Below are 13,518 nucleotides of genomic sequence, written 5' to 3'. Positions count from 1 at the left end.
TCATAAGACTTGTTCTCCAGACCCTTCACCAGCCTCGTTGCCCTTCTCTGGACACGCTCCAGCATCTCAATGTCCTTCTTGTAGTGAGGGGCCCAAAACTGAACACAGTATTCGAGGTGCGGCCTCACCAGTGCTGAGTACAGGGGCATGATCACTTCCCTACTCCTGCTGGCCACACTATTTCTGATACAGGCCAGGATGCCATTGGCCTTCTTGGCCGCCTGGGCACACTGCCAGCTCATGTTCAGCCGGCTGTCGACCAACACCCCCAGGTCCTTCTCTGCTGGGCAGCTTTCCAGCCACTCTTCCCCAAGCCTGTAGCGCTGCATGGGGTTGTTGTGGCCAAAGTGCAGGACCCGGCACTTGGCCTTGTTGAACCTCATACAGTTGGTCTGGGCCCATCGATCCCGCCTGTCCAGGTCCCTCTGCAGAGCCTTCCTACCCTCGAGCAGATCAACACTCCCGCCCAACTTGGTGTCATCTGCAAACTTGCTGAGGGTGCACTCAATCCCCTCATCCAGATCATCAATAAAGATATTAAACAAGACCGGCCCCAGTACTGAGCCCTGGGGAACACCGCTCGTGACCGGCCGCCAACTGGATGTAACTCCATTCACCACAACTCTCTGGGCCCGGCCGTCCAGCCAGTTTTTGACCCAGCGCAGAGTACACCTGTCTAAGCCGTGAGCCACCAGCTTCTCTAGGAGAATGCTGTGGGAGACAGTGTCAAAGGCCTTGCTGAAGTCCAGGTAGACCACATCCACAGCCTTTCCCTCATCCACTAGGCGGGTCACCTGGTCATAGAAGGAGATCAGGTTGGTCAAGCAGGACCTGCCTCTCATGAACCCGTGCTGGCTAGGCCGGATCCCCTGGTTGTCCCAAGAGATTGTTTTCTTTACTTAATGGTTTGACAAATACAAGTTGAGAGACCGTTCATTTAACATTGAGCTTTCATTACATGGACATTCCATGATTTCACTGTAGTATTTATAAACCGTAGTCAGCATTTCTAATGAATGCTTGATTCAGAAAGAGATTTGTGCTTACAAAATGTTTGTATAGTAACATGAACAGAGTTTGGCTAACCATATGCTTGCATGTGGAATGCAAATAGAACCATGAAAAAAGCCACTCTGACTTTGGCATGAAAAATCCCACCCATTTTCTTGTAAGGTTGTTTTTCTTCCTGTTCCATTACAAATCATGAAGAAGTGGCATTCACAGCACACTATGGTGAAAATGTCAATTGCAACAATGAGGAGAACCAAAAGAATTGTAACCATGGTTGGAAAGTTTAGCATTTACCAATGGATTAAATATGTGGGTAACATGTATTTACCATGTGTTATATGCTATATGGGTAACATGGGTAAATACTCATAGCAAAATTTTGTCTTTGTCAAGATCTTAAAGGAAAAGCAATGACTTGTAAGGTAATGTTTAGAAGATGTTTTTTGTGCGGCATACCTTTATGAAGGGCTGGACAAGTTCTTAGGCATTTTTTTTTAATTCTTCTTGTATTTGATCCTTTCTCAAGCTGGACAGGTGGCAAGTGAGTTGACTTGATGCTCTTCCTCCTCCTTCTATCCTGTGCATAAAATGGTTTTCTTGCCTCATACCAAGTAAAGGGTATAACTCTGGTAAACTGGTATTTGTAACTTACAGAGACTTGAACCTGTTGACGCTGTCCCCCAATATGTGCTTATTCCTCTGCCAGCTCCATTTTCCCAGCATAGCAGTCACAACATCAAGGATATCTTTTTGTTTAATACCAAAGATATTACTCTGTTATTCAGACTGGGATTTTTTTGAGGCATTTAAGGAAACCGATTATTTGTTTTCCGCTGAAGTTCCAGTGGAAGTTGGAATCCTTTGGTCACCTTTCAGGCATCCTGCATGAAAACACAACAGAATCCATTTGCTGGTACATCTCTGGGTCTCTATATCACTAAGTGACTTTCTAGGTCACCATGGAGAGATTGCAGTTCATCATGTCACTGTAACTAGAAAACTGTGAAGCTGGCTGGTCTCTGGCAATGCTGACAGTTTGGTATTGGTGGAGTATGCATTTTCAAATTATGAGCTGCTACAAAGGTTTACCTTGAACTTCAAAAGTCCTAGCAGGCCACATCAAGTGGATTAGAACATACGGTTTCTGCAGGCAGCAGTTTGTAGTGGTATGTTGTGAAGTGCTGTGTGCTGTCATCTTCAACCTAACAGCCCAAGTGAAAGATATACACAGGCTGATCTAGCACAGTGTTTTGGTGCAAAGCTCCATCTTGTGATTTGGGTTTTCACAGCAAGGTATTCTAACCACTAAGCTGTTGCTTCCCCAGCAGCTGTTTTTCCTGGATTTCCACAAGGTTGTACATCTGTTTTCCTCCAGGTGCATTCCACCCTACCTCTTTCTTTCCCAGATAAACACTACATTTCCAGTTGGAGTGGCAGAATGGTTTGGAGGTGTTTTTTCCAAATTGATAAGATGAAGCTGCCTCTTGTTTGCTTGATAATGCTGTACTGTGCTTGCGATGAAAAAATAACCAAATGAAGTGGAATGCACTTGAGTTTGGGCTCACATATTCATACTCATTTGACCACACCAATTATTTGTTTTGGTTGCAGTCTTTGAACCTTAATACAAAAATGTCACTTGAAAAGTTGAAAGATTTATCACGAATCATGAGCATATCTTGACAGGACATTGAGGCATACTTAATATGGTGTAACCCAGGAGTGCTAGCAGAAGTAGGCAGCTGTATTTCAAAGGTGGATTACAGAGTTTGGTTTTTTTAAGACAGTTTCTGGCAGTTCCTAGGAAGATTGGGATCCTAAGTCCAAGGTAAAAGTACATTCTACTGCATCTCCACTACTATACAGGCAGCAAAATAGTATCTCTGGGCTGTCACTCTCCTCCAAGGAGTATTCAGGACTGTTCTGTCAGTCTTTCTTTCACCATTCATAGTAGGCCAGTCTTCTCCTCATGTACTCTTGCCTCTCTGCATGTAGCTCCCACCTTTTCAGCTTGATCTTCAACAGTAGGGACTGTCACAGAAGATACATGTGACCATGTGCTTTATCTGTGTTAAAGTGAGATCTGGGTGGCATCATCCTTCTGTCTTTTTTTCCTGGTTTCTGATGAAGAAAATATGGGCATATGGACCTGAGGAGAACAACAGCAAACTCCAGTTACAACCCTGCTTTGGAAGGTCATAGCGGTTGTAGTTTGTTCCTGCTGTGCAGTTAGATGTAGTTGTGCAGTTAGATGTAGCTGCCTATGCACACGCACCATGACAAAAAATAAGTGGACATGGTGGGTATTCCCTGAAATGGCTTTTCTTGGCTTGGCTTGTCTATTTGTAAGGCCATGCCCCACCCCTGTGGGAGTTGACAGAACTGAAGAACCTACTGTAGAACCTAGATGGGACCTTCTCAGGTTTTGTGCAGGTGCAAATATCATAAACATTGCTGCAGTTTAAGACCTGGAAAGCTGGGCTGTCCTCAGACTTCCCAGTTTGTAGTACTTGATGTTCTCACAACTGCACCTGTGTTTCCTTAATTGTGAGTGACAAACAGACACGCATTTGTGTGCTGTATTTGCAGACACACAATTAAAGGAAGCAAAAGCATATGGTATGCAGCAGTTTGAAAAGCATGCCAGTCTCAGTTTCAAAAGCAACTGTGCAGTATTGTCTCATTGTCTTTCAGTGTGAAATAGACTCCATATTTTTAAGCTACTTTTGAAAATGGAACTAAGGCCCATCTTTTGAAAAACGATTTAAAGTTGTTTCAGCAGAACCAGGGTCCTATCTGGCTGGATTAGGGACTTTGAAATTTTCCCTAGACCTTTTGAAAAATCTGGCCTCTTGACGCCCTATATCATTTAGGGAGGAGGTACCCACCATCATGTTTCCCACTAGGAAAATGAATCAAAATCAATGTCTGATTTCTGCAGCTTTGCCTTTGAAAATTTCCATGAAGAGCTCACAGTGGCAATTGGGAAATGACAATCACGGAAAGGTTTAACTAGATTTTTTTTCCTGCTTCAGAGTTTAGAGCAAGGTATTCCAGAGGAGAGAGAGGGAGGACCCTCTACCCTAACTCTGAGGTTACTTAATCCCCAAGAGGAAGGAAGTTTTCAGTGTACTGTACTTCTTGCATATGCTGCCTTGTTTGATTTGAGCTACTGCCAGACACTGTTTTTAGTCTCCACTCAGTCCTTCTGCCAGGCTTTCACACTCCTCCTCCTGTGGGCTTCTCTTCTATGGCCTTGTATTTATTTTCCTTCTTTCATCTCTTCTCTCATCAAATATTCTCATTTCCATTATTCTCAAATATACTCACACCTTTTGTCACTTTTGTCATCTTTATTTTATCTTCTCCTTTCTCTGCTTGTGGCTGCTAGTCCATTGTCTAGCTTAACTTTCATCTTTCATGTTACCTGATGAGAGTGGTTTTGAAGAACCTGGTTTAGTGTCATAAAACAGACATTTTAGAGGTCAAAAAAACCAGATGACCTGTTTCAGGGACATGGGATCCAAAACGGTGCAGTGTTTTGAATTGGGCACATTGTTACATACCAAATTTTGTGCATGCCTCATGGTCACTGTTTGGGTTGGTGGACTAACTGGTTGATTAATGGATAAATTAATCACATAACTACATGCTAGAATAAGCTGAAAATGAGCCTGGTAAAAATGCTAGTCATTTTTGAGAACAGAACCTTACTGACGTGTCTGTTTGCAACAGTCTTATAAACTGGTTGGGGTTTTTTTTGTTTGGTTGGTTGGTTTTTTTTAGCTAAGGCAAACCACCCTTTAGAAGTCTAATGTCTGTTGTCACAGTATCTCAAACCTCTACTGCTTTTGTAAATCATGCTTTCTAGACCTCTGCCGTACCAGTTTGCAGATTGAGGTTTCATGCTTTCCTTATGCCTGCTGGTGACATCTCTGTCACCATGGGAAAATGCAAGAAACCTAAATGAGGAAAGTATTTCAATAAGGATAGCATTAAGAAGAGGGTGGGAGGGGAATACCAACCCCAAGAAAGAGAGGGTTTAATGATGGAATGTTTTCTTCATTGTATCACAGTTCCCTCTCAGAAAAGAAGCCTTGGAAACCTGAGGCTTGCTTTATCTTTGTGTATCTTATCTCTTTCCACCTACTCGTGATCTCTGATCTTTGTTAATCTGGATCTGCTCTGCATGTTCACAGGGAAAAGTTCTTAAAGGAAAGAGGAGGGACTGCAAGGACTGAGAAGTTAGCAAAGCTGATGGAGAGTAGGCGTTGAATCATGCTCAACTGTCCAGAAGCAGTGAGGAGCAGTCTCCCAACCCTGCTGCCTGAGAAGAGTTGTCAAAGCAGAGGTAATCATGGCATGGTCTCACCTGGTTGTTCGATTTCCAGCTGTGGTGTGTTGCACTAGGAAATCTGGTTGAATGCAACCTGGGAGTTTCCTATGGCCCTTTCACCACAAAATGCGCCTTCCGATTGAGATCTGGCTATGTTGCAAAAAAGAGCCATATTCAAGCATGTTACTGAGGGAAAGAACAGGAAGGGTAGTCTGTTAGGGTGAACCTTCCTTAGGACCATTCAGAGTGGAACCGAGGAGCTTCAGATCTCAGATTTAGTGGAGAAAGGAGAGATTCTGGCACTCTGTGAGGAGAGCTTTTGGGAGGACAGAAGAGGAATTGAGTAAATATTCATAGAATCATTTAGGTTGGAAAAAACCTTTAAGATCATCAGGTCCAACCGTTAACTTAGCGCTGCCAAGTCCACCACTAAACCATGTCCCTAAGCACCACATCTACACGTCTTTTGAATACCTCCAGGGATGGTGACTCAACTACTTCCCTGGGCAGCCTGTTCCAATGCTTGACAACCCTTTCGGTGAAGAAAGGTATTGACACGTTTGACTTTTTTGGGGTGCATTTTAGCAACATCTGTCAAGCTTCCTTTAAAAATACCCAGCCAGCTATGGCTTAACTGTGGATATTTTCCATACTTAATTCCCAGTGTAAGGAACTGGCATTTTAATTTCACAAACAAATCAACCAGCTTATTAGATTCATCCACCTGCTCATGGAAATGGAAACCCAATAGGTTGAGTTTGTTCTCATGTGCTTTGCCATCATAGCTTTCTGGTTGTCATCTAAGCTTGAAATAGTCTCTTCTGTTCAGGTTTTGTGTTGCACTGTATTCTGTATAATTTCATCCCTGAAATTGCGCCCACCACTACGGTATGTGCTAGCGCTGGGTTGTTAGACTGTTCTCACCATGGGATCCGAATGCCTCTTCACTGTAGTCTGTTTGGCTTCTTGCATGCTGCACCCCATGCTGTGGTAGCAAGCTGCCTGGATATTACTATATTGTGGTTCTTTGTACCTACCAAAGAGCATGAACGCTTATCAGGTGTCCTTAATAACATGAATCTGACACTGCTTTATTTTCAACTCAGCTGTTCAGCTAAAAGAATGTGTTATTTAAAAGAAAAAAGCAATTTCACCTGAAAGTAAATGGCCAAATGGAATTTTATTTACTCCTGACAATAGAGGCCATTTGCTGTTGATGATTGCCATCATAGCGCACTTTAAGTGAGAACAAACATACTACCCCCCTCCAATACACACAGGCCTTTTTTCCTAACAGATTTATTCATTAAGCATATGTTCAAAGACTACAGCTATTACCACTTTTAAATAGAACCATTTTTTCATTGCTTTTCATAGATACAGTGTTATGAAAAACCCATTAATGTTCCAGATTTAATTAACTAACATATTCTATTAAAACTCCTTTCTGCTCCAGCAGTTGTTTGACAATAGGCAGATAAATACTGTATGTTGGAGACTGACCTTCAAATGACAGTCCAGAGTTGTTGCTTTGCAAAATCTTTAGCAGTTTGAATGCCTTTGTCTTCCCTTTATGTATGTTAAAAAGGTCTCTTACTTCTGAGCCCAGAAATAGGAGGGGCGGTGGTTAGGCTGCAAGGCTTGGTCCCAGCTTCCTTGCACAGGCAACATTCCTGCTGAAATAGGCAAAAGTTTCATCTGACCAATTTTGCAGGCTTTCAGGAAGAGGGATGGCGCTCCTGAAAGACACTAAATGCCTTCCATTTTGTATGCCTTCTGTGGGAGACAAAGATAAATACAGAAAGCTTTTTCAGAATAGGTCGTTTTTCTTTCTGTCATGTTTGTGCAGGGGCTCTCAAAATGGCCCCTTTTAGCACCCTGTGTGCTCACTGTACTGCCATGTGCTCACTGGTACTGGCAGGTTCTGAATGTGTTTTGCCAGGACATTGAAGAGCCTGTGCTGTTTTCCATAGGGGAAAACGCTTGTGCAACAGCTCTTAGGTGAAGCTTCCTTTGTTCTTGAGGTTTTTCTGCATGCTACTGAAGTGCTATTCCTGTTGGATGCACGTATGGATTCCATGATGCTGTGTCTTTTCAGTTGGTAAGACCATTTCAAGATCTGTAGAGATGAAAGGATCGACTATAATCTTACAATTAGCTCCCAAAAGTAGGACTTGGTATTTCCTGGATTCATCTTTTGTGTCTCCGCTCAGCATATGTGAAATATATCACAGTGCTTCTACCTGGGCCGTGCATAAAATGTAGTTCTTTCTTGTCCATTCTGCTTATGATCTTCCCAGCTTAATTAATGCGATCTTCAGGAAAAAGGACCAAGAGAGTGTGTTGCACATAGTTGTCACTGGGAGTTGAGGGGTGCAGGGAAAAAATCTAGTAGAATCTGACCCCTGTGGAGGAAGACAGAGGTGGGGTGGGTTTGAAAGTGCTGCATTGGTCCTTCGAAGCTAAGAATGAGATTGACAAGATTACTCAGTGCAGGTTTAACTTCTTCATGTTGAAGTGAAGTGTATACCTCAGTGTGGGAAGAGACTTGGTATGACGCATTTGGCATCACCTGTTACTGCAGATGAAGTGTTCTGGATAGCATAGCAGGAGTATAGCTGTGTGGATGAAATCTTGCTTCCCATTGACACATACTGTCACCCACACTTCATAAGGAGCGCACTGTGGAAGGCAACTGACTACCCGTATTTCAAAATATATTATATACACAGCAATGTTTTAACATGGAGATGGAACAGCGGGGCAACTAGGAGTCCATAAGGATATGTTCGGTGCCTTTTTGGTGACCTGAATTATAAATGTTATGAAATCAGGAGCTCCTGAAAAGGAAGAAAATGCTTTAATCAAGGCCTGAGAAAACAATGTTTTCGAAAAGCCTCAATTTGTGTTACATAGATGAGGTGGTAAATAACTTGCTGTCTTTTCATCCTCAGAATAGGAGATAGTGTGAGACCTTTTACACCTGTAGCAATGGGAGGTTTTAAGTGTACCTCCTTGGCGGCTCTGCCTACCACAAATGCAGCATACTTGCCACCTATTCAAGTCCTCTCCAGAATGGTCTTGGTCTAAGGTATCGAAGAGCATTTCCGCACTGTTTGCTAGGGTACAGAACAAAAATGCCTAGGCTGGCTGGCCCTGAAGCTAGAAGTGCTATGCTGATGCAGGATCCGAAATGATGTCTCCGCAGAACTGTGCTTACCACCTTGCAGACCTGCTGATTAATGTCAGCTCTTGCTAAGGTAACTCAGCATGAGGCTGTGTGGCATGAGGTACAGTCACCACAGATCAAGCAGAGCCTTGGGATGCATGCGTCCATGAGAGGTTTGTTTCTTTGGATTGTTTTGTGAAGCGAAGCTCATGACTGCGGGCAAGTGGTGCAAAATCCTCCCAGAATAATTGCAAAGCTCATCATCAGTGTGTGCTTTTTTTATCTCACCTTGTCTGACATAGATCTGTAACAACTTGTGCATGTCTGCTTAGCTATCTAGACAAAACATTGCTCGGTGCATGTTCCCTTGCTGGGAAGAGGATGAGAAGGCAAGCTGTTGTATTTTTTTAGTTCACTATTTAAGGCTATGTATCCATGTTGATGAGTACAGTATAGGAACCCATATAGACTAGACACAAGTAAACAAAGTGGACTGTTACCTTCCTCTGCGTGCATTGTTCACTTTTTTGTGCTGCTATGTGGTTAGCTAGGGAGAAGGAGAGATTAATGAGACCGTTAGACTTATGACATATTAATAATCTAAGCATGCCTCTAACATGAAGGGACTGCAGTTACAGAGGTAGCAGAGCACTGAACTGCAACCAATGATATTTAATTGTGCAGGCTTTGCATTTGGGCCCATAATGGAGTAGCCCTGGGTGGAAACAGCACTCTAGTACAGAGATAAAATTGAGTGTGGACATCCTGTTTCTAGATGTCCACACCCTTATCTATACAAGTGCTTATTCTGGAGCCTAAGTTACAGTATCTGAATGATACCCTTGCTTTCTGAGGAAGCCAAGCAGTACAAGCATAGCCTTTTTAAATGCGTGAAAGTAAGTGAAATGCTTATACTTGATAGTACCCTTGAGGCATGTATCAGGTTTGTGGCTGAAGATGATTGTTGAGACTGGTCTTGATATAATTTACTTTGCTCAGGAAAAAGAACGTCTTTGAAATAAATGTTGACTGTGATAGTGGCTTTCCTAAATGTTTTTGCTGAAGGCTCCAGGGCAGAAGATCTTAGTCACTTAGTAAAGCAGGCTATACCCAAATGAACGACATCAAAATGTTCACATTTGAACCTGGCAGGAAGCCAGCATATCACCCATCTGCTTCAAGGTGCAAACCCTCATTCACCAGAGCAGAAAGCAGTTTTAATACCTACAGGACACCAGGCTAGTAAGTCACTGAAGACAAATTAGAAACACACAATGGTATTAGCATTAGAACTGTGGAAGTTATTCATTTATGAGAAGAAATATGCTTTTTTCAAGCAATACAAGTGTGCTAACACCAATTCAGATGATAGCAGTATGACTAGTAAATACTTTTAGAAGTGCGTGAAACCAGAATGTGCTTGCTTCTTTTAGATGTCAGATTCATTCTTCTATCGCAGAGGCCATTTGACTGGTTTTAAATTATTGCTGCTATTTTTTTATTATGCATTCAGGCACTTTTAAGTATATCCTGTAGTTAAAGGCTAAAGGCACAAAAATTATAATTTAGGTTTGGGAGGGAAGAGTTGGTTATCCTGTTTCAGAAAGAGAATTCAACCCTGTACATTTCAATCTGCATCGTTGTTGTGCTGTTGACAGTTCTCCCTGGCTGTGTTGTCTGTGCAAGGCTGATTCATGAGCAGTCAAAGCCGTAGCTCTTTTACTGTGGAATTACAGAGCTGCTTTGTGGGTTTCCATTTTCAGTGTTAAAGGGAGTTTGCAGGCTAGAAATAATTTGGGACAACCAACTCCACTGAAAGTCAACTTGCAGTCTGTTTACAAAAGCTCAAGGCACCTCCAAAATTATCAGCAGGCACTTGAAAACTTTCACTGAAGAAAACAACATAATAAAGAAATGTATTCTTTATTAAAAAAAGAAAAAAAAAGCGTCTACTTGTTAAGTGGTAATCAGACGGACCTGCTCTAAGGGATTTAACAGGAAAGGACAAAAGAGCCTTGCGCAAAAAACAAAAGAAGCTTTGAATAGAGCCCTGACTGAAAGATGGCAAATGCTAATTATGTGTGGGTGTGATAGAAGTTAATATTCACTGTCTCTGCCCACCGAGGGTCTGCATTCACTTTTTAAGAGCTGTAATTTGACACCATATTTAATATTTTAATTGTTTCAAAGCAAACACTGCTCTAGGGGCCCTAGCTGCCATGAGAAATAGCATATCCTTTAACTTGACATGTTTCACAGGAGAAAAGGAAAAAGGACAGTGCTTAACAACACATCTTGTGTTTAAGACCTGTAAGCATTAGTAGAGCCATTAAGAATAAACCTCCTGTGTATTTGATTTAATAGTGGGAGTACGATTTATATGTGGACAAGGGCATAACTAATCTTGCATTGGAAATTAAGAGCAACCCCCCCATCATTAGTGGAGACATAGCAGTTTATAACGAGTATTGGAGGAGAATCAGACCCCAGCAGATGGTAGAGTAGCTATCATACTTCCCATATGGTTGCTTTATCTTACAGTCTCTTACCACTTCTGATGGCTCCTAGCGGTTCATCTTTGCTGAGCTGGGAGGCCTGTCTTTCTAGAGCAGAGAGCCTGATGATTTTGTTTTCTTCTTGCTCCCATGTAAGTGAGGCTTACACCTGATCTAGAGTGGTGTCAGCCAAGTGTATTGTGAGCTGCTTTGCCTTTGCAACTGTTTCATACGAATTATTATGGTCTGGCAATTCAGGGAGATGATCAAATAAGTTACTTTCTCTCTTACTAGATGGGCTAGGTATATTATATTAAGCAGCCAGTAGCACTGTATAGGACTCCAGGTCTGGGAGGAGTGCTGTCTTGAGCATCTGGTTTCTTCCAGGAAATAAGAGTTTGACGGCAGCTGAAATGAAGTCTCCCAGTCTCACCCTTCAGTGAAACAAAGTCTCTGGTGGCAGGCTGCATCCTTTCCTCTTCAAGGATGATTTCATAGAACAGAGTCCTGTCTTGTACTTTTGATTATTTGAACAAAATAACTGTATGGAGGTAGGGAACTTTGAGAAGGGTTTGAGTTTTGCTTTTTTCTTTCCCATGTTTCTTTTCCCCTGCAGTTACCATATTTTTTCATGAACTATTTCTTGAGCAACACGACGATGAGCCAATCTAGGAGGTGGGCAGTGGAAGTTGATATAGAAAGACATGTTAATGCAATGTCATTAAACTCTTCTCAGACTGGGTTTTGTCTTTGCACTTCAGACCTGTACGGCGCAAGCATGTTTTCAAGCCAACAGACTTGCACCAGAAGAATTACTGAGAAGCAAGGCTGAACATTACCTAAGAACAGACTCTTTCTCACAGGGAAAAACAGGCTTACCTTTTGAATTGCTAATTCAGCTTAATAAAACAAAATCCTTATTTAGTTACTAACAAGCCCCCAGTTTTTCTACTTGAATACTAACAGTAGCAGTAGGTTAAGAATTAGTCTGAAAATTAATCACAGTTGTCCTGGTTTAGTTTGCAAGTCAATTTCAGAAGTGCTTTTTCAGATCATTGATTTAATAAACGAGGAAGCTTCTGGGCATTTTCTTTTTTCGTGACCTATAAACTGTACTGTCCAGAAATCTAATTACAGAAAAAATTAATACCTTATATGTTTCTACATGTACAGCCGAACCTAAGAGCAATCTGGACCCTCTATAACCACGATAAACATGTATCCCACCACTGATAGCAGAGTCCCTTTTCTATGTAAGAATTTAATAGGTGGTAGTAGATGTTGGCTCCTGTTATGCTTGGGTTTTATGGAAGCTGCAAGAAAATGGCTAAGATTTTTCTCTAATCTTCTTGAATGATGAAAGTTGGGGCTGGTGGACGTTTCCACTGCAGCGGCTCAGCTGAAGATGCCCTTAGGAACTGGGATCTATCCAGCTGGTATTGGCACTTATCATTGTGGCACTTCCCTGTGGCAGCCAGTCACTTACTACACAGTACCTGTTGGACTGTTGAAAAAATCACTGCAGCTTGAAAGCTCTTCTAAATCACAGAAAAGAGGGAAAACCTCAAGGCCTGGTCTGAAGCCTGAAATTTGCAGAACGTATCAGCAAGCACATAACATCAGTGACTGATTGGGTGTCAGATGAGGTTTGCAACTTGTTTGCTGGCCAGTCTCCTCTTGTAGAAGAGAGGGAGGCAGTTTGTCTTGCAGTCTGATATTTCGCTTCTCCATCCCCCTCTAGCAGCTTGCAGGCTTGCTTTTATATGTGACACTGCAGTATCATAATAATGGTCCTGGGTGAACATGAACATTTTTTCTGACTTCACCTCTTTTTCTCCCCTCCCACCCATCCCAGATGAAGTGGCAGGTGGACTGAGTGGGAGCAATGTGAAAATGAATGCAGAGAAAATGTGTGACTCAGCAGTTCAGCAGGGAGCTGCTGAGTGGAAAGGCAACTATTCTCTTCACACGCTCTGGCATCAGGTTCCTGTTCCCTCAGAGATGAGAATAGGCCATTTATGGATGGAGCTGTGCAGCCTGCCAGCAGGGAGAAGGGGCTGCATATTCTTTTCAGCGGAACTTATTTCAAGTGGAGAGGAAAGTTGCTTCTCCAAGTTTGTTAAAAATGTTGCCAGTGAAAGGGGAGAGATACTGCACTAGAAATATGTAGACCTCAGTTCGCTGCCTGGCTTGCTCACAAATCTTCTGCATGACTTTCCTCCTTGCTTTCTTTTTCTCTTGATGCGTCTTTCCATTTTGGTCATCAGAGTTTGGCTTAAGCAGCAGCCAGACTCTACCAGCTGAGCTTGAAAAGTGCAAGTCTCCAGTGCTTTTCCTGGCTAATAGATGACACCCATTTCCCTCTCTGCACTGTTGTTTCAAGAACTCCATAGAGAATGTTTGCCTTTCTCAGAATGAAGGCAGCTGGCTTTAAGCATGCTAGCTGCCATTCACGGACAAGCAAGTGCAAAGGAAAATTGATGGTATTTGTGGGTTGTCCCCTGTCA

General features: G+C 42.4%; 1 protein-coding gene across 17 annotated transcripts in view; it reads left to right on the top strand.

Moving 5' to 3' along the window:
• The window catches only part of PTPN5 (protein tyrosine phosphatase non-receptor type 5), a 90,021-nt gene that overhangs the window by 29,122 nt on the left and 47,381 nt on the right, over positions 1 to 13,518 (top strand). For 8 of the 17 annotated variants that reach the window (XM_076344140.1, XM_076344138.1, XM_076344135.1 and 5 more), the window contains one exon: positions 5,211 to 5,362. The exons of 8 other annotated variants lie outside the window; for them this stretch is intronic. In XM_076344140.1, the coding sequence (XP_076200255.1) occupies positions 5,290 to 5,362 (73 nt within the window). In that variant the 5' untranslated portion in view covers positions 5,211 to 5,289. Of the gene's footprint in view, positions 1 to 2,823; positions 2,840 to 5,210; positions 5,363 to 13,518 lie in introns of those variants that run through there. One more of the 17 variants, XM_076344141.1, reaches the window with a different exon arrangement.

The sequence above is a fragment of the Aptenodytes patagonicus genome, chromosome 7 (genome assembly GCF_965638725.1).
Source record: "Aptenodytes patagonicus chromosome 7, bAptPat1.pri.cur, whole genome shotgun sequence".
In the NCBI taxonomy this organism is placed as follows: domain Eukaryota; kingdom Metazoa; phylum Chordata; class Aves; order Sphenisciformes; family Spheniscidae; genus Aptenodytes; species Aptenodytes patagonicus.
This window is presented reverse-complemented; position numbering and strand designations above follow the sequence as displayed.